The sequence below is a fragment of the Gracilinanus agilis genome, chromosome 4, assembly GCF_016433145.1.
Source record: "Gracilinanus agilis isolate LMUSP501 chromosome 4, AgileGrace, whole genome shotgun sequence".
NCBI lineage: Eukaryota > Metazoa > Chordata > Mammalia > Didelphimorphia > Didelphidae > Gracilinanus > Gracilinanus agilis.
In genome coordinates, this window is record NC_058133.1 from 448,248,207 (window position 1) to 448,270,359 (window position 22,153).

Here is a 22,153-nt window from a genome sequence, read left to right on the forward strand (position 1 = left end):
AGTTATTTAGCCTAAGTGCAGCTCACTTAAGTTGCAGAGTAGATGCTCAACTGAATGATTAGTCCAAAACTGCTTTTTTGTACATTCTATCTTTGCTTTCTCTTAGTTTTTTCATCTTATAGAAATTTTCTAAAAGTTCATTTATTTACTTTCTAATCTAATAAATTGATTTATTTCACATTCTGGTTTCCCTGTTAAGATTTTCTTATCATCAAATCATTGATTTAGAGCTGAAAGATCCTTTAGAGAAGAGATTCTTCAGCTTATGTTGTTTTATGGGCCCTTTTGGTAATTTGGTAATTTGGCATATGGCCCCTTTTAAGAAAATAGGAGTCATCTCCTGAAATTCCCACATGAAAACTCCCAGACCCAACATTAAAAACTAAATAAATCCAGGGTTTCCAGGTTAAAGGAAAAAATGTTGCAAATAGCCAGAAAGAAAAAATTCATGTACCAAGGAGTTGCATTTAGGATTATTCACAATTTTGCTACTACCATTATAAAGTTGTGGAGAACTTGGAATATGATATTCTAGAAGGCAAAATATATAGGCTTGCAACCAGTAATAACTTCCCAGCAAAATAATATATAATCTCAAAGGAGCAAAAATGGATTTTAATGAAATAGGAGACATCCAAGCATTCTTGATGAAAAGATCATAGCCGCTTAGAATCTTTGATTTACAATCACAGGAATCACGAGAAACATTAAAAGGTTAATAAGAAAGAGCTATCATAAGGTATTAAAGAAAGATGAATTGTCTACATTCTAATATGATGAAATGATACATGTATCACTTTAGAATCCTACCATCATCTAGGGTCATAGAAGCAGTCTAATAATACAGAGGGCAGAAAGAACGTAAAAATGTTTTGATGGTTATCAAAGAAAGGAAGGTAGGGGGAAAGAATGTAGTAAGTGTGGAAAAGAGAAAAGAAGGATAGAGGAAATTATCTCACAAAATATGGCTGTGTCTATATAAACAAGGAAGGGGGGAGTGAATTGATCAGAAGAGGGAATAATACATAATTACTTTCATACACAAGTTGAGCACATATAGATATTTATTTCTCCCATCTCGGAGAAAAGATGGTTGGTGGGGAAGAAAAAGGATAAGTGAAGGGAATGGATTAGTGAACAACAAAACAATTAATGAAGTTGTGAGAAACAAAGAGAAGGAAAAGTATAAGAGAATAGGATGAAGGAAAATTAAATGCATAGTTAACAAATATAACTGAATGTGAAGGGGATGAACTCACCCATATAAAGGGAGAGGATAGCAGAATGGATTAGAAATCAGAATCCAAAAGTGTTATTTATAAGAAATATTCTCGAAGCAAAAAGATCCACAATAGTATTAAGATAAAGGACTAGAACAAGAATCTATTTTGCTTCAACTGAAGTAAAAAAGGCAGATGTAGTAACCATAAGTGGCACAGTGGATAGAGTACTAGGCTTGGAATCAGGAAGTCTCATTTTCATGAGTTCAAATCCAACCTCAGAAACCTATTAGCTGTGTGATCCCGAGCAAGGCACTTAATCCCATTTGCCTCAGTTCTTCATCTGTGTCATGAAGAGTCAGACAGGACTGAAATGATTGAAGAGCAACAACAAAAGTAGTCATGAGTCTCAGTCTAAGCAATAATAAAAATAGATCTAATTAAAAGAGATAGAAAGGGATGCTACATTTTGCTGAAAGGTACTGTAGACAATATCAATGGTAAACATAAATGCCCCAAATGGCATAGTATCTAAATCCTTGGAGGAAAATGAAATGAGTCAGAGAGAAATAGTGAAATTATAATAGTGGGGGATCTCAATTTAAAAATAAACAAAAAAATTAAAGACAAATGGAATTTTGGAAAATCTAAATATGAAAATATTTATTTTCTGGGAATAATGAGAATAGGAAAAAATATACCAATGACTAAGCTGTGACTGGCATCATCATAAAAATTAGTCATATAATAGGAATTAAAAATCTCCAAACAAATTCAGAAAAGTAGAAATATTAAGTACATCTTTTACTCATTTTCAATAAAAGGCCTTTGATTTAAAATTGATTAACTTAAATCTAAAGACTGGGTGGTGGGTTAAAGAAAAAGAATCATGGAAATAATAAATTTCATTTAAAGATAATGACAATAGTGAGATAACAATCCGGGATTTAGGGGATATAGTCAAAGCTGTACTTAGAGTAAAATTTATAATCTAAATAGTTACATCAATAAAAGAGAAAGAGCAAGTCAATAAATTGGACATGTAGGTAATAAACCCAACAAAATCAAAATTCCCAATTAAACACCAAAATAGAAATTCTGAAAATAAAAAAGTTGAATGAATTAATTAATAAAACTAAGAGTTTAAAAATCTCCAAATATATAACCCTTTACCTAATTTGATTTTTTAAAGAAGAAAACCAAATTACCCATAACCAAAATGGGAAAAAAAATAGGTGAATTCTCAACCAATGAAATAAACGTTTTTAGAGGCTATTTTGTCTAATTATATGTTAATAAAACTGACAATCTCAATAAAGTCATTGCTGATAACACTTTTCAACCTATTTGCATTCAACATCCATCAATCCATTATCTTTTATTGTCATTAAAATTTTTTATTTTTCTGACATTATTTCATGCCACAAAGAATATTAGTGTTAGAGAGATGGGTTTTTGCTTTAGCAAGTAGTTTGAAATAATTAAAATTATAGTGTTTTCTCATGAGAACCACTCTGTCTTTTTTTTTCTACTAAATTCTAGGCTCAGGTTGTTGCCCATTTCTAGGTATTTTAAGGCAGATGATAGATCTAAGAGAGATGGGTATATTCTGGGATTCAGTGCTGTTTGTACAATGTCAGTATCATTTCTGAATAGGGCATTTAAAGGAAGTTGGAATTTGACAATCATGGTGAAAAGAACATTAGATTTAAAGTCAGAAAATCCAGGTTAGAATCCTGATTCTGTGGCTTAGGTGAACTTGAATGAGTTATTTCATTCCTCTGAGCCTCAGTTTTCTCACTTGTAAAATGAGGGATTTGGACCAGATATCTTAAAGGTCTCTTACAGTTCTAAATGTATGATTTCTGTACCTCTGAAGAACCTTAACACACTGATTTGTAAATCTTTTTTTTTTTTTTTAAACCCTTGTACTTCGGTGTATTGTCTCATAGGTGGAAGATTGGTAAGGGTGGGCAATGGGGGTCAAGTGACTTGCCCAGGGTCACACAGCTGGGAAGTGGCTGAGGCCGGGTTTGAACCTAGGACCTCCTGTCTCTAGGCCTGACTCTGACTCCACTGAGCTACCCAGCTGCCCCTTGTAAATCTTTTTTGGTGGACATTTTTTTTTAATGCAGAATGTTCTTTAAGATTTGCAAACCTGATGAAATCATTGAGTAATCTTATTTAATTCCCTTGGATTTTCTTACTCTATGAAATTGACATCCAAATTTTTATATCTAACCCTAGTCTCTTCTGAGCTCCATTTCACACACATTCAATTTCTTTTTGGAGATTTCAAACTAGTTGCCCTCTAAGCATCCTCACTTAAACATTCCCCAAACTAAACTCATTATATATTCCTCCAATCACCCCACACCTCTTCTAGAAACCTCTTTCAGACCTTGCAATTTCTGGCAAGGGAATACAAGAAATGGGAGATAGCCAGTGCAAGGGTGAACATATTGAATATGGAGTAGTAAATGTGAGAACTATAAGAAAGAAAGTTTGGCCAGATTGTTGAAATTAGTCAACAACAGTTGTTTATTAAATGTTATTATTATTAATTAATGACAATTAATAATTATTAAGTTTCTTCTTACAACTCTGGGAAAAAGTTTTGTGGCTCTGTGATAAGCATTGGAGATATGAGGGGAAAAGATGAAAGATTCCCATTAACATTTACCATACATTTGAATGTGGGTAGTCTGCAAGTTATGTATAAAAATATATACAGCATAAACATAATGTTAATGAATATATACACAAAATAGTTAAATACAAATTCTTAAGAGAAGGAGGGGGCGGGCTTAGTAGTTGTGATGGTCAGGAAAGGTTTCATGCAGAATATGGGACTTGAGCTTCATTTTCAAGGAAGAGGGGTAGAGGCCAAGAGGGGAATGCATGATTGTTATGGGAGACAGCTAGTCCAAGGGCTAGAATGTCCTAAACTGAAAGAACAGAGAGAAGACCAGTTTTCTGGATCACAGAGAGTGGAAAGGTGGATAAAGTCCAATGAGGCTGGTACTTCTTAATGTCTAGGCAACTTTCTCAAGACTATAAATGGGGAGAAGGTGCTGACTGGCTGACAGTTTCCTCATTTGAGTATTCCCTGTATCAGTGAAACTTCAGATCCAGTCCCTATCCCTATTTATTTTATTATTTGAAAATAATAAATAAGACTCAATGCTTAAATTCAATGATAGCTCAATCTATATGATAGTCAAATTGTACTATATTCTATATCACACTCTTTTCTGACTTTTTCCCATCTCTGTGTCATTTGTGTTATCTTTTATGTCCCATCTTGCTTTTTCAAGACCCAACTTAGTGCTTCTCTCTTCCATAAAACATTTCCTGATAGCTACTCTTATGAAAGTCATCCCCCCTCCTCAAATAACTTTTAAAAATTGTTTTAATAACACCTTGCTTTCTTTTTAAAATTACTATTCTTTCTAATGATTTCCCTCCTGGTAGTATAAGAAACTTGTGCCTCATCTTGTAAGAAACAAGAAAAACCAAATAAAACCAATTGAATAACAAACAACAATTGGTCAAATAAAACCGATGGACATTTGCCATGTCTGAAATTGTAAATTATGGGTACAGAAGTATTACTTCTGTACCCATAATTTACAATATCTGCTATGAGGCAGTAGTTATGCTTCACTATCAGTTCCATAGAGTCACAGTAAGGGCCTCTTTCAACGTCTCTTAGGACATCTTAAATATCTGTACTTTGTATTTACTCCATTTTGCCTGGTTAGATAGTATTTTCATACTTGTTCTGCCACCTCCCTCCCCCATTAGGTTATAAGCCCTTCAAAGTGAAGGCTTTTTTGTATCATTTATTTTTGTAGCCTTTTTGAGCCTTGTTCTTAATATTTTGATAGGTCCATGATCTCATTTGTATACATATTCCTTTTCATAGTACAGTTCATAAAAGTGTGTTGAATGGAATTGGGGTTCTATAACATTGTATGTTAAGAAAATATATGAGGAAATTCTTGTACCAAATGGAATAAAAATAGCAGAGAACATTTGGTTGAAGATCAATAGTGGAAGAAGCTAAATTAATATTGTCAGCAACATATACTGTAGACCATCTGTCCAAAAGGGAAAAAAAGATGAAGTGTTCAGGAAACATATCACAGGTCTGGCTGGGAGACTTAAATTATCTGGACATTTGCTGAAACACTTCCTCTCTAAAAGTAGAACAACTAATAACTTCTTGAGTTACCTTAATGCTGTTATCTTTCAAAAGATGTATGAACTAATGAGGCGAAATTCTGTTCCATATCTGATTCTCATGAACATAGAGTAATGGGTTAGTGGGGTGGAAATGACCCTTCTCCTAGAATTTGTTAATAGAAGGATGGAAAGATGAGTATAGTCTGATTTGCAAAAGTAGATTTCAGATAGTTCATGGGAAGGACAGGTAGAGGATCCCATGACCTAAAATTTTCCAAAAGAAATTACCATAATTAGTTTAGTTTTCAAGAATGAAATTCTTTTTTTTTTTTTTTTTGAGAATGAAATTCTTAAGAGACAAAGAAAAATAAATCTAAGGAAGAAAATGGCAGGGCTAGGGGGGGGGGCTGTCTAAAGAGATAGATGTGGATGCCAGAGAACCTAGATTTTTAAAAGACATGTCCAAAAGATGGAAGAAAGGGCAGGCAATAGAGGAGGACATTAAACTGAATGTTCTATAGGCATCTCATATTCATCATGTTCAAAATTCAGCAAGAAAGTATAAGAAATGAGACCTCAAGCCAGATCTTCTAAGTCCTGTACACTTAACTGTATTTTCTCTACTCTTTTTCTTTCCCCAGTGCACTTAGGTATGTGTTTCTCTCCTTTTTGAATTTGATGCTTTACATTTGATACTTTTTTAATATACTAATGATATAAATGCTATTTTTAGGACATTACCATTGTGTTAAAGGACATTTTAAGAAGCAAAATTACTGTAGATGATTGTGATACAAATCTTACAATTTTTTTTTCCAGGGGAGTACTGACGATGATGTAGAATTGGACATTAAAAACTCCATGACACAGGGAGACAAACTTCGTGCCTTAAAAAATCAGAGACAGCCTCGCACTTCAACAGCTAGTGTACTTAAGTGAGTTAATCAGATCGGCTTTCAAAATGTTTAATTCAGAATGAATTTCTTTATGTATTTAGAGTATTTGATTGTCTCCAAATGGACTTTATAAATGATCTAATTCACAACTAATTTTTTTGGAAAATTGTTACAAATTCTTCATTTTTCACTTGAGTTCATTCACTTTTTCATGTTATGGGTAACAGTTAAACTTAAGACATTTGTATAACTATATATACTTTTTCTTTTTTTAAAAACATTTATTAATATTCATTTTTAACCTGTTTACATACTTTATGCCCCTACTTTCCCCTTCACCCCCCCGCTCTCCCCTCACCCATGGCCGACACACATTTCCACTGGTTGTAACATGTGTCCTTGTTCAAGGCCTATTTCCACATTGTTGTTAGTTGCATTGGTGTGGTAGTTTCGAGTCTACATCCCCAATCATGTCTGCCTCAGCCCCTGCATTCAAGCAATTGTTTATCTTCTATGTTTCCTCTCCTGCAGTCCTTCCTCTGAATGTGGGTAGCGTCTTTACCATAAATCCCTCAGAGATGTCCTGGGTCATTGCATTGCTGCTGGTACAGAGGTCCATTACATTCGATTGTACCGCAGTATATCAGTCTCTGTGTACAATGTTCTTCTGGCTCTGCTCCTTTCGCTCTGCATCAGTTCCTGGAGGTCTCTCCAGTTTGCCTGGAACTCCTCCATTTTATTATTCCTTTTAGCACTATAGTATTCCATCACCAGCATATACCACAATTTGTTCAGCCATTCTCCAATTGAAGAACATACCCTTATTTTCCAGTTCTTTGCCACTACAAAAAGTGCAACTATAAATATTTTTGTACAAGTCTGTTTATCTATGATCTCTTTGGGGTACAAACCCAACAATGGTATGGCTGGATCAAAGGGCAGGCATTCTTTTATAGCCCTTTGAGCATAGTTCCAAATTGCCAGCCAGAATGGCTGGATCAGTTCACAGCTCCACCAGCAATGCATTAATGTCCCAATTTTGCCACAACCCCTCCAGCATTCATTGCTCTCCCCTTCTTTCATTTTAGCCAATCTGCTAGGTGTGAGGTGGTACCTCAGAGTTTGTATAACTATATTTTGCTAAAACAAAATTAAAAAGTTATGCCCTTCTGTGTTTCTTACCTAGTCCTCATTATTACTCCCCAGCTTAATTTATGCTTCCGAGTAATATCTTGCACCTGAAAAAATACGTGAGATATACATGACAACAAAGTTTTAATTTGTCTTGTTTTTGAAAATGGCAGTTACTTTAAAGGTCCTTCAATCAGACCTGATTTCTTTGCCTTTAAATTGACTATTAATTTAGCAAACCTGTGAATGAGGAAAAATGGAAGCAGTTGATGCAGGTAGAAATTTTATAAATTTTTTCAATGGTTCTTCATTTTTCTGTCCTGAGTGGTCACAACTTCTGCCACTTAAGGGAATAACATGAGTGATGCCCATGAAGGAGTGGTCAGAATGGTAGGGGGAGAACCAAGAGAGAGCAGTGCCACAGAAGACGATGGGGTCCCCCAGTGAAAGAATGAGAGTAGGTTTAGAGGGCCCAAGAAAATCCCTTGGGGTATCCCCAAAGGCTCAGCAAAGGAGACTTGAGAAGTGGTCAGATAAGATGGGAATGAAGAGAACCAATTTCACTGAAACCCAGGGAGCAGAGAGCATCTGGGATGAGAACATGGTAAGATGTTAGAAGAAGCAGGATTGAGAGATGCCATTAAGTTTACAATTAAAGAGTTTGAACTGAGTGATGAAAATGGCAGCCAGATTGTAAAGGGCAAAGAAGTGAGTATGAGGAGAGGAAGTGGACACACTCAAAATAGATAAATTTCTTTCCGTGAAATGGAGGAGAGATATAGGACAATAATTTGAGTGGCTTCTAGATTTTAGTGAGGGTTTTTTTCAGTATAGGAGAGATTTTTGGCATCCATTTTGCTCTTCAACATTGGACATGATTGAATACCTTCTCATATTGAAAACTCTCTGCTCCCTTAATTTGGTGACACTGTTCTCCTTTGGTTCTTGTTATACCTGTCTGACCACTTCTCAAATCTTCTTTGCTGGTTCATTATCCATTCATACCCCCAATTTGTAGGTATATGTTAGGGTGCTGTCTTGGGTCTTCTTATCTCCCATGAGCTTTCTTATCTTCTCTATGAAGGTGACTTTTGAATCTTTTTTATACCTGACCCTAATTTCTTCTGACCTCTAGTTACACAGATTCATTTTCCAATTGGTTATTTCTTTTCTTTTTTGTGAGTGTTTTACTGGTATTCTCTCTCTTTTTTTAAGAGATAATATTTATTTTTATATATAATATGTAACAATATAACACATGGTTTGTTATAAATACATAGTAAATTATAATATGTGTATCCAAGAGAAACAAATTTTCATGTTAGCTATATCCCAAAATTTCTTATTCTTTTTTTCTTCTCCCCCTTCCACCTCTTTCCCCTTTCCAAGACGGCTGGTAATATGATATAGGTTGTACATATGTCATCATATAATACATATTTTCATCATGTTGTGAACATATTTCAAACTAGATGTCATCTGTACATCTCCACTTAAATATATACAAAACAGAACTCATGTTTTCCTCCCCAAACCCCTTTTCTAGATTTCCAAGCTCTAGCGAGGGGAGCATCATTTTTCCAGTTACCCAGATTCAGCATTAGCCTAGACTCCTCACTCTTCTTTTTCCCATGCAGTTGCCAGATCTTGTCATTGCTACCTCCACATCTCTTACAATAAATACCCTCTTCTCTCTACTCAGTCTTGGTGTCCTTATAATGTGAAACGTCTCATAGGGCCTTAGATATAGTAGGCACTTATTAAATGCTAATCAATTCATTAATGGATATTTTCTATGTACTGCCAAATGAATTACATCTCTGCTGTAAGAACAGAAAATTTCCTTCAGCAAATGTTAATGGTGGCAATGGAATCACAGAGATTTTCATAATGTCCCCTGGTAAAAAGGTATCAAATCCAAGTTGGCCTTTGATTATATCCCACCTATGATTTATGAGATAATCTTTGCTGTTAATTTGAGACATAAAGGAAGGGTAATGGCAATTTCCTAAAGAAGGATGGCAAACTATACTCAGTAACCAAGTAATTAATTTCCACCTTCAATTTCCATTAATAACAGAAGCCTATAGTAAATTTTCTATTTACTAATCCTCTTTTTTTTGAGCTTCTGTCAGAGCCCACATCTTATATATCTTATATATGTTGTGTATAGGCACTTAATTAAATATGTAGTTATTTATATATTTAAGCCATGAACATTTTTGGACAAAAAGCTTAAACAAAAAAACCAAAATCAATTGATTTTAAATTTTATTTATTTCTATATTGTTCATTTTTGTGAATAATCTTATAAAACAAAAACTCCAAAATACAAACTCAAATAAACAATTGAAAATTGTAATTACATTGATTTTAAAAGCCCCAAGATATGTTTTGTTGTTGTTTATTTCCCCCTATTTTAATTTTCTGGAGCTTAAAAATTGGCCTTGTTTTCTTGAGAATCTATTTTTTTCCAACCTTACCATAAAACAGTCTCCTCCACGGGACTGCAACTCTTTAGGATGTTGTGTCTTTTTTTATTAAAATTTTTTTGTCAATATGACAGTAACTAATTCATCATACAAAGACATATAGAAAAGGAAGATTGTGTATTGAATGATATATTATCTACAGTTTATCCTTTTTAGAGAGTGTATAGTAAATTTAAAAACAATACTACAGTAAAAAAAGACAACTAAATAGAATTATCCTGCTCATCTATGTGCCTACTGACCGTCTTTCAGCTTTCTTTGTATTTTTAAGTGTTTCACTGACATTCTCTTCCTTTTTTGGAAACACTAGCACTAGCTACCAAGTTCTACCCTCTTCCCCTCCCCCAAATTAAGCATTCTTATCACATATAAGTATAGTCAAGTAAAACAAAATTTCGCATTGTTGTGCCTGAAAATGTAGGTTTCATTTGGCACTTTAGAGTATTTTTCTCTCTGTTAACAGGTGGGAATCATTCTTCCAAAATGTTTTATCAGTCCTTTGAAAGGATTATTGATCATTTCATTGATTAGAACTCTTATAATTTTTTAAAACTGTTTTACTTTACATCAATGGGATCATTGTGTAAATTATTCTCCCACTTCTACCTCATTTCATCCTTCATCATTTCTTAAATATTAAAGCAGCTGATGATACAGTGGATAGAATGCTAAGCCTGAGTTTAAGAAGGCTCAAATTCAAATCCAGTGTCAGACACTTGCTAGTCTCTGACCTTGGACCAGTCATATGACTTCTGTTTGCCTCAGTTTCCTTATTTGTAAAACGAGGATAAAACAGCACCTATCTCATGGGTTTTCGTGAATATCAAGTGAAATAATCATTGTTTAAAAAAATCACTTAGCACAGTACTGGCACATACTCTTAGATGCTATATAAATGTTTAATCCCTTCCCATTCCCTTCCCCAGTCTTCCAGATTTCTTTGAATTCATCACTTTCTGTAGTTTCTTATGGCATGATAATGTTCCATTATTGGACATACATTCCATTTCTAGTTCTTTATGACAAAAAACATGATTCTATCAATATTTTTTTACACATGAGCCCTTTCCCTCCATCTTCTGTGGCTGATAGAGGTACTTCTTGGTCAAAGGGTTTTGTGGATTTGAGGATAAATTACCAAATTGTGACCCAAAACAGTTGGATCCCAAACTTCTCCCATGATGCATTAGTAATTTACTAATATACGATTATTCATTCTGAGATTTCTTCAGTAGAGAACTGCCCCTTCATATTCTTTTATTTCTTGGGCAATATCTTCTGTGCTTTTAGATTTATATCAGTTCCCTATATTTCTTTCATAGAAAGCCTAGGAAATGGGCCTTTGATTTTATTGTTACAGGGAACTCCTAGATGAGGAAATTCCCTCTACCATGCAACTCAGGACTCCTTTGCAACTACAGTCTAACAGAGCTGCCAGGAGCACTGAGAATCTTACGTGACTTGTCCAGGGTCATATGACCAGGATGGAGCAGAGGCAGAAATTGAACTTGAGATTTTCCTTGTTCAGAAATCATCTTTCTTCTCCATTTTTCATGCTGTTCTCATATCTTACATATCAGACAATTTATCAGAGAAATTTGATGCAAAGAAATCTTTAAATTTAATGGCATTTATTTTATTTGTGAAAAAAAACTTTATGCAATTAACCGTAGCAATTAAAATTATCTCAAGATACTGCTTTTTCTTCATTTTAAAATTTATTAACTGGCTGGTCAAGACATCCTAATTGTGCTCAAATAACTCTCTTGATCATCACAAGACAAATGGAAAAATTTTGGACCAGGTACATATATACATTTTGGGAGCTCATTATTTAGCCCCCCCTCCCTTGACCATCCCAAGACATCTTTAATTGGTGATAGCTAATTAAGAGGGGTCCATCAGACCCTCAGCCCTTCACAAACTTACAGGTGAGTATTTGCATGTTTACAGGAAAAGTATTATTATAGGGGCAGCTGGGTAGCTCAGTGAAGTGAGAGTCAGGCCTAGAGACAGGAGGTCCTAGGTTCAAACCCGGCCTCAGCCACTTCCCAGCTGTGTGACCCTGGGCAAGTCACTTGACCCCCATTGCCCACCCTTGCCAATCTTCCACCTATGAGACAATACACCAAAGTACAAGGGTTTAAAAAAAAATTATTATAGTACCTTTCCTGTCAGCCCAAGTCTGTGAAAAGACCACATTCCTCAGATCAAAAAGAATGCAAAAATCTATAGACTGAATGGAGCCAGTTCCTGAGTCCTGGCTCAGGAATTCTTCCTATCATAAGCCTTTATAATCCAGGACCCAGGCATAAATGTAATATAGTATATAAAAAATTCTCACAATCCCTCCTCTGCGAAGCACCCAGGATATGAAGATTATACAGTAAATGGAGGACCTAATTCTGATTGTTGGCTGTTTCTCAACGTGATATCAAAAAATGATTGATAGACCCATTGACATGGAGCCTTTAGGGAACACTCCCCTTCTGACACAATAGCCTAAGAAACAAAATAATGGCACATGAGAGAGACATCGAAGGGATACATGAGCCCCATCCCCACTGTCCAGTCCATTATGCCCAAGGACTCAAAGTCTCATGATGCAGCAATTCGATTTCTGGGATCATCTGCTACTGCTACCATCTTCTTTGCTGTCTTGAGTCATGGTGGTCTTTAGAGCTCTTCCTTTGACAGATCTGCTTTCTCCTGGTACAGGGTCACTAATAATTTCTTTCCCTAAACTGCCTTGAAAAATAGATCTTATTACAATTTAACAGTCACCAAAATTTTGCTTTGCCAATAGTTACTTCAGATGATGAGAGCTAACTTAAATCTTAGGATTCTAATTTTATTATTATTAAAGAGCTAATTATGAACCTCTAAATCAAAGAATTCACCATTTCCTAAACTTTTTGCTGTCTTTTACTTTTGTCTGAACCAACTACCTGCTTTGGAAAACTGCCCATAACAGACTGAAAGGAACAAAGTTGATATTTACTCAGATTTTTTCAACTTGCTATTAGGACATGCTCAGTGCCTTAGAAGCAATTAGAAACAGGTTTGACATATATCTAAAAATCATCTGATCATTTCTACTTTCTTAAAAAACTTTCACTTCAATTATTATCTCATTTCCATTATTTGTTATTATTTATTATTCATTGTTTGTTTTTATTTACTTTAATACTTTCCAGTTTTAATTCTCAATCCCTCAAAATTTTCCCTCAGGAGGATGAGATTCTGCAAAGAATCTTATCCTGGAGTGTCTTTCCAGTACAGAATGCTCTGTTAGGCTCTGTAAGAGTCAGAGCAGAGTTCCACACAAAGTCTCACTTCCATTTCTAGGGTGCCACAGGCAGATTCAGGATTTAAGCATCCCTATTTACAACAGGAGAAACTGAGTCAAAGACATCTCACCCTTCTCTTTGCAAGGTTGTTTCCTCAACTTTCCCAATTACAGTTCTCAGATTGCAGGAGCTTTGGGCAGTACCCTTTAAGGAAGGAGTGTTGGGAAGCAATGAAGGTTCAGACTCAAATCCAGAAAGCTTCAAATAGGAGCATATAAAAAGTCACAAAACTTTTCCTCCAAAGAAAAATCATCATAATTTATAGCTCAGTATCAGATTATTGCTATTTTCCTTATGTCTCAGTATCCATCAGGGTATACTACTGATCTGTCATAAGAATAATTACAATCTAGACTTTCAGAATGAAAAGTGGATTGAAAAATGCAACTTTACTATATTCTGGTTGTGTTAAAAATACAATTTCATGATTTCTCAAGTGATCTAAAATAGAATTCACTTAGATGAGATTTAACTCATAAATTTCTTATTTTAATAGAGAAAAAAACTCAGGTTTAAGTATGGCAATATACTGTCAAACACTGGCAGAAGGCCTGATAAGATCTCATAAGTAGACCTAACAAAGATCTAGTAGGAATTTACTATGCATTTTTCAAACTTAACCTAAAAGCTTCTCTCAAATATTAGAATGTAAAGAAAAATTTTTAGCATACTCAATATCTAAAACATCTAAAACATGAAACTTATGCTTAGTGATTTGGCCATAATTGAATGAGAAGACATTTTAAAACTTCCCTTTTAATACTTTATGAAACATATCCAATAACCCAATATAGAGAATTTGGAGAATAGAATAATATAGAGAAAATAACTACATATTTCACAATGAGAAAGTTCTCTAAAATGAATAAATTCTTAATTATATCTCCTCTCTGATACTCTCCTTCTAGTCAAGGAGTAGTTATAATGGAAAAAAAGGATAAGGATTTCAACTGTATGTATTTTAAACAAATGAGGAGACAAACAGATTGCTTCAATTTTTTCCTTTTAAAAAATCCAATTGATACAATAACTTTAAACATATTAATGTATCATTTATCATTAAGTGGCCAAATAACTTCAGAATCAAACTTAATGTTAAAAATTAGAATTTAGAAATAGAATTAAAATGAAAATTTGAAACAACGTATTATCACAACTTTCCAAAATATATATGACTTCTTTCAAGAGTTTAGTTCATAATTTAACAATGTCCAAATCAGAGAAATAACTTTTAAACATTATGTGTCTTTATAGTAACTTATCAAATTCTACCTTATCACAAATAGTATTTAAGAATTTAAAATATGAAACAAAATTACTATCAAAATTTCAAATGATCTTGCGCAGAATTACTTTATCACATTTAAAATTCCTTATAAAATTACCTAATCCAAGAAGCAAAATTCCAACAAAGTAATAATTATACTTCACCAAAATAAGTGGTGTGTTTGCCATTATATTATTATTATCATTTATATTGAGTTCTGATTCAATATAATTATAACCCAATAAAAGAACTCACTTTCAATACTCATTTTGCAAATTTTAGCTCCTTTTCCTTTCAAAGAGCTAGATTAATATTTTGTTCACTACTTAAAAGTTAGTCAATTCTTTTGCCATTTTAAACAATACTGGAAAGCTCTCTGTCTTATGGTAGTCTCAAGTCCCATTCCCAAGCTGGAAGAGACTAGCAACGTGTGGCCTACCTGACATACCTGTGAGGAGGGGAGGAAAGGGCCTCTGAGCAGGAAAGATGCTTGTACTCCATTCTCTTTGTTCACCCCAAGACCTACTCAATAAAGTAGAGATCACAATGCATATTAAGAAGTACGTTTCAATTTACGTGGAATCTGGAATTTCTAAAGGGGACCTCCCCCTTTTTCATTACTCAGCTCCACGTTCAATTTGACCCAATAGCTTGCTTTTAATTTAAAATAACACATTTGACTTATCCTAAATACTTCAACAGGATTACTCCAATCTAAAATAGCTATCAACCAACTAAAACCTAACTTTTATAACTACTAACATAACTTTCACTTCTATTTATGTTGGAATTCACTTGCCCAACATTTTCACAACATAATTTAGAAGAAATTTTTATAACCTGTTTGTAATTAATTTTCAAAATCTCTGTAATCCCCAGATATTGGCCACTATCTGGAAATACACCCAAGAAGGAGAAAAATCACTTGCCTATTACAGAACGAATAAAATTACAAAACAAAGATTTTTCTACATTTTATAAGGAAACCAAGAAAAAATACACTTAAAAAAGTAATAGGACTTTGCTTGCCAAAAGCCAAAGCAAAGCTTTAAAAAATTCCAATTGAAGTCTTTCATTCTAGCCAGGTAAAAAGTTGACTTTAGCAAAGGCAGGAGAGAAAAACTTCTGTTCATTAGAAAAAAAAAATTCTCTCTCCTCTGCCACTATAGCTGCTTTTAAACCTTCCTTCTTTCCACTTTCAGTTTCTTAGCACACTCACAGACAGACACAAACATACACACACAACCAAACAAAAAAAACCTCAAGTTGTACACAATTGTGACTAATAAATTAATTAACTAGGACTTCCTCTGCTTCTCAAGACTCTTCTTGAGAGCTGAATCTCACAGAGATTTCTATAGACCCTACTTCCTTCCACCAGGGGCTTCAAGGGTACCCTGGCCACTTTCAGTTTCTGAATGGCCTCCTACTTCTCAAGAACCTATTTTTCTTGAGAAACCAAGTACGTTGACACAGATCCCCAATTTAATACCCATCACTACATACAACTACTTCCGTCTCTCCTCACTCTAGGTTAATCAACCCTGGAATTCTCAATGTACCAACTCCAGGGTTCTCAGCTTACAAAATGATACATTTAACTCACACACACCTAACATCCAAGACATACAGACCTTACAAAATGATACATTTACCATGTACACACAAAAGACATACATTTAACATATACATATGAGACATAATTGTTACCCATAAAAGATCTCATCATCAGGAACTGGAATAAAACTTCCTCTACCTTTTACTCATCAGAAAAGGAATCTCTGTGGAAGAAAAAGACTCTCATTTGGATCAAACTGTAGCAATTAAAATTATCTTGAGAGATTGGTTTTTCATTTTAAAATAATTCATTAATGGTCAAGACATCCCAATTGTGGTCAAATAATTCTCTTGATCATCACAAGACAAATGGAAAGACCTGGACCAGAAACAAATACATATCATTATTTAGCCTCTCCTTTGACTAGCCCAAGCCATCTTTCATTGGTGATAGCTTATTAAGAGGCCCTCAGCCCTTCCCCAAACTGACAGGTGAGGCATGTCTACAGGAAAAAATATTATTATAGAACCTTTTCTATCAGCCCAAGTCTGTGAAAGGAACACATTTCTCAGGACAAAGAGAATGCAAAAATCTATAGACTGAATGGAAAACCAGGACCTAAGATGTGGCTCAGGAATTCTCCCTAACATAAGCCTTTATAACCCAGGACATGGATTTAAAAATAATAAGGTGTTTAAAAAAATTAATTCTCACACATCATTGTCTCTTTTACTTACTCTCTCCTTTATTTGCTCATGAAAACTACCCTCTGTCCATAATGGTCAATAGTATCTCCTTTCCTTTTAATTTGTGATAGGTCTTTTTATAACCTGTCCCTTTCCTACCTTTTTAGTCTAATTTTATGTCACTCTCTTCCTTGTACTTTGCAGACCAACCTGATTAGCCTTACTTGCTTAGCTATACATATGACACCAACCATTCCAGGTTATCCCTCATTCCTAGAATGCTCTCCCTCTTTGCCTCCATTTCTCAGAATCTCTGGTCCAGACTTGAATCACAAAGACTTCATCAGTCTCATCTCCTCTCTGCATCTGCTAGTATATTCCTTTCCTAAATTGTTATACATTTATGTATGTTCTTTGGTCCCCATCTTTAGAATACAAACACCTTGAAGGTGGAACTGTTTTCTTATTTATTTTTTTACCCCTAGCACTTAACACGGTGCTTGGCACATGGTAGATAATAAATGTTGGTTGAGTAATCAATTGATGATCCATTTTGGGTTTTATTTTGCTTTGCCTTCTTAATTCTACTCTCCCTCTTCCTGGAAAAGGCAGTGGCAAATCATTTCAGTATTTTTGCCAACAAAACCCAAAATGGTGTCACAAAGAGTTGGACATGACTGCAAAATGACTGAATGTGATAACATTTACCTATCAAGATTTCTCTTGACTCTTGTGTTTATATTTCTGCAATTCTACTCAGCTTCTGGTATTTTATCAGGGCTACTTAATAGTCCTCTATTCTATTAAAGATTCATTTTATTGTAGGTAAAGGTAAAAAAAAAATTTTCATTTTTTCAGATAACATTCTTGGATTTAATCCTTTTTGTTTTGCCTTTTGGTATATTGTCTTCCAATATTTTCTTACTTATATTATTTTTAGGATAGTCTAATGATCCTGACTTTGATTCCTTGGCATTTGAATTCTTGCTTCTAGTCTCTTATGGTATTTTCTTTTACCTGAAAGCTCTGGATTTTAGGTGTATCAGACAGTTTTACTCCTCTTTTTCTCTTGGATAGGTTTGCTAGATCCCAGTCTTGTGACCCTTCTAGGTAGTCTGAATGCTACTGTCATTGCTGTTGCCCTCCCACAGTTTTAGATGATGTGGCCGTTTCCTGGTCCTCTTCCACATACATTGTCTGTATCAGAGAGCTGTGCCCACACTCACTGTTGAAACAGAGATACAGACCCTTCCTAAATCATTCTCTCTTGCCTTTCTTATCTGAGGTGCTCTTTTGAGGTCTCTCTCTTGTTTGCTTTTTCTTATGCAATGACTCATTTGGTAGTTGGTTTTGTTGCCTTCTGTGGTACTGATCAGCCTCAACAATATAACAGATATTGGAGATTATGCTAGCTTCAATCTATCTGGAAAGTCTCAGCACATCTTTGCTGTTGAGATCTCTTTATCATCTCTGATAATCTGATAAGGACAGTTTAGTTGATAAGGAAATAATCTTTTACCTCATATCTCCAGCACTGGCTCCAGGAGCATGGAGTTTATTATATATGTTTCAAGATTCATTTCACACAAAAGATTCCCCCCCCCCCAGAACTTCACAGATGCGCAGAAGTTATAAATTATGTCATATCAAAACACAAAACATTGGCTTCAGAACAGACCAAGGCCAAGGCTGAATTTTGACTGGGTTCTTATCAGAAAGCCAAGTCAGGGAATATTTTTCTCAGGGTTGAATTGTACCTGCTAAGGTTTTGGCCTTGGCTATACCAGGCAGCAGCATTCCTGGTCAAAGGGGAACAGTGTTAATCCTTTAAATTCAGGTTTGCTAGGAACTTAAAGCTTTTCAATAAGGCCACAATACTTTTCAACAAGAAATCACAAGGATCGCAAAAGGGGTCAAAAGAGGAGTCTCAGATTTTTATCTATTCTCTTATTGGCTTCCCACAATTTGCCCCATCCTGTCTCTTTGGACAGTTACCTAATTGAGTAGCTTTTGCTTCAACATCAACAGGTCAGGGTTGAGTAGACCTTATTTGTTGGAAACTGAACTGGCTTCAGGTCCTCCAGTGCCCATGGATCATCTTCCTGTATAGTCTTGGCCTAGATAGAGAATATTACTGGTATTTCCCTTTGGTTTTATTGATCATTCCTTCACCTGATACCATTTTAAAGTCTTTGCTGGGGAATTTTTGAGGAAGAGATGCACTTGACTTAAACTTTTCACTTTACCATCTTTTTTGGAATTCTTCTTTGCTTTCTTTTGGATAAAGTTTTAGAAGATCCTCAAAATGAGAATCATAGCAGTTTTTTTTTTTTTTTTTTTTTTTTTTTTTTGTGGAATCAAGAAGTAGCCAGTTTAAAAGACCATTAGCAAAATGGAAAAAGCCAGACCTGGTAGAAGTAAGCATTAAAAAATAAGCTACCTTCTTATGTAAATGATATTTAAAGAAGATTCTCCCTGCCAGTTTAATATTTTCACTAGTGTGACTTCATGAGGATACCTTTTAATTGTTTTAGCACATATTTTTATAAGGAATTAAAATAATGCTCCCTTACTCTTTAGTAATATGTAAACATCTGCTTTTGATTTCAGTCGATTGGATGATGTGAGACTACACTCCAGATCAATGTCACAGCCTCACAGGTACTAATGATAAAGTCAGGTTTCTGGATAGTCTATAACTATAATATTTTGGAACATTTTCTAAATTGGGCATTGTTAAAAATTAAAATAATAGCACATGAATTTGGAGTTTTCCAATTTGATGTCCTCAGTGTAAAAGATACTTCAGAGTATCATAGTTTAGACTCTATAGCTGGAAGGGACTGAAAGGCAATCCATCCAACTCTTTCATTTTGTAGAGGAGAAAAGTAAAGCCCAGAGAAGTTAGTTGACTTGTCTGATGTCACACAGGTAGTTAGTATCAGTGAACCCAGGTCCTATCACTCCAAAACCCATGCTTTTCCCACTATATCCCATATTGCCATCCCTAACTCATTTTTATTTTAAATCTCCATTCATTTCATTGTGATATATATTAGAGAATGATTTATCCATATAGCATTACTGTATCTAGACATTAAGAGGAGATTTAAGATCATAGAATTTTAGAACAGTAAGGGACCTTAGAGATCGAATACAATCTTATCAGTTTACAGATGACTTTACCAAGGTTACTGCTTTTCTCTGACTAGCTGGAGGACTGTTTTTACATATTTAGATTTTCTTAAGTAAAATATTTTTTCACGACTGATTTCTTTTTAATTTTCTTTTTGTAGTGTATCTGTTGCTCCAAGATGGAAAAAATATGAATAGCCACTTTCTGCTTATGGATTTTTCCCTCTTTAATATTTTCTGTCTTTTCATTTTAAGGAGGAAATGAGCAGTATTTTCCTATTCACAATTTTTTCTCTAGTCAGCACTATTAAGAATCCGTCTGAAAACTTTGTGATAGCCAAAGAAGTGGTATAATAACAACAATAACAATAATAATAATAGAAAAGGGGAAGAGGAACAAGCATTTATTAAGCACCTTGGGCAATATGCCAAGCATTTTGCAAATATTAACTCATTTGATCCTCACTACAACCCTGGGTTAGAAGTGCTTTTCTTATCTCCATTTTACGGTTGAGAAAACTGAGGCAGAGAGATTAATTTCTTGCTCAAGGTCACAAAGGTAGTAATTGAGTGGAATTTGAATTTAGGTTTTTCTAACTCAAGGCTTAATGTTTTATCCATTATGCTACTAGCTGCCTAGGTTTATTTAATGGTTCTTCTTCAGCATCTCTTATCAAACACTTAAAATTTTTGTTTGAGAGGCTCCTGTGTGGTTGCCTAAAGGTAGTGTAGTCCCTCTTGAATCTCTGGAAGCATAGGAACATTTTCTTTGTGTAACTTTTCCTATCCTTGTTTTAGTGGCAAAGTACTTTCTAAAGGAGATGGGAGACAATGGAATTAGACAATTAAAGTCCTCATTTTGCAGAATATCTTAAGAGGAGGGAGAAACAAATGCAGCTTTTGGTTTAGGATTTAGCACATTTGGTGGCAACCTTAACAAGAAGCAAGCCATAAAGAATGCTGTTGGACATGGAATTCAAGAAGACCAGACCAGTTCCAGTTATAAAATGTGACCTCAAGCAAATCATTTAACTTGGTGCTCTGAACTTTTTTCACTTGCAAAATGAAGATAATGTTTGCACCACCTATCTTAGAGGGTCATTTTTGGGATTACCCTTCAAAAACTCAGACATGCTAAGCCATTATATTTATTAGGTCCCTTGGTCACATTTCAGTCCCAGGTTCCTTCTATGTGTTTGGTGTACGGGACCTTTATTATTGGCTTTACTTAGTTGGAATTTTTTTTTCTTCTCTGTGTTTTAAAAGTTACTGAATATTTTCAAAGTGAATAAAATATAATGCTGTTCTTCCTCACCTCTCTCCAAAGAGTGAGCACTTCACAAGGCAGCATATCTCCTTTGAAGCCCTCCAAGGGGATATTGTCCCCATCAGCCTCTGCCAAGAGAATAAATAGAAGTTCATGCTCCTCAGGCTCGAGCACAAGAAGGTATGTTTTCTTTCTTCTGTTCCTTTAAGAAGGTACGTTAACTCTCTTGGAATCAGAGTGAGAAATTGTTTCAGTCCTAGCCAGTGTTGTGAAAACGACTGTGACTCCAGCAGACAACATATGGAGCCCTCCGAGAAGGGGGATGGCAAATGTAAGGTGTGGGGTAGAACTGGTTTCTGTTGTTGGGTAGATTGTATTGATGGCTTGAAGGTGAGAAGAGGTAATGGGTGGGGGGGCACTAGTATTATTAAGAGATATTTGGAAAGTTTTGTTCTGTCTCTCTGCCAGCATTAAATTGGGTACAAGACTACAGAGCAGAACTTTGTGTAAAGGCCTACTGTGTAATCCCCTTCCCCTTTATAGTAGTCATCCTCAAACTTTGGCAGCCCCTGTGAATTTGTAATCTGTAAATATAAAATAGGATGATAATAATATTTTCATTTCTTATTTTATAATGCACATGATATATGTGGTTGGAACCTAAATTTGTCAGTGACCATTGACATAGGCTTTAAATTGAATAACTGTACACTAAGTTAAATGTTACATACTAAAATCTGTTGTTTCTTCTAAGAAAGCCATTTTCATTTAATTTGTGCTCCCTGGAACATAAAGGACCCCAGATGTTTTATTTCGAGATCCTGATTCAAAGCATTTAACCCAGCTTCTTCTGCCTTAAATAATTGTTTTCGGCAGCAGAAGTTTAAGTCCATGTATAAGCAACATATAACAACACCATCGAGAGAGACCAAGGAGTTTGTTCGATCATCATTTATGTTTATC

General features: G+C 34.8%; 1 protein-coding gene across 3 annotated transcripts in view; it reads left to right on the forward strand.

Annotated features, from left to right (window-relative positions):
- Nucleotides 1-22,153, forward strand: part of CDC14A (cell division cycle 14A) — a 248,117-nt gene that overhangs the window by 197,994 nt on the left and 27,970 nt on the right. For 2 of the 3 annotated variants that reach the window (XM_044672154.1, XM_044672152.1), the window contains exons 12-15: nt 6,228-6,335; nt 7,424-7,428; nt 19,399-19,449; nt 21,251-21,370. In XM_044672154.1, coding sequence (XP_044528089.1) covers nt 6,228-6,335; nt 7,424-7,428; nt 19,399-19,449; nt 21,251-21,370 — 284 coding nt within the window. The remainder of the gene's footprint in view (nt 1-6,227; nt 6,336-7,423; nt 7,429-19,398; nt 19,450-21,250; nt 21,371-22,153) is intronic. The other variant, XM_044672153.1, reaches the window with a different exon arrangement.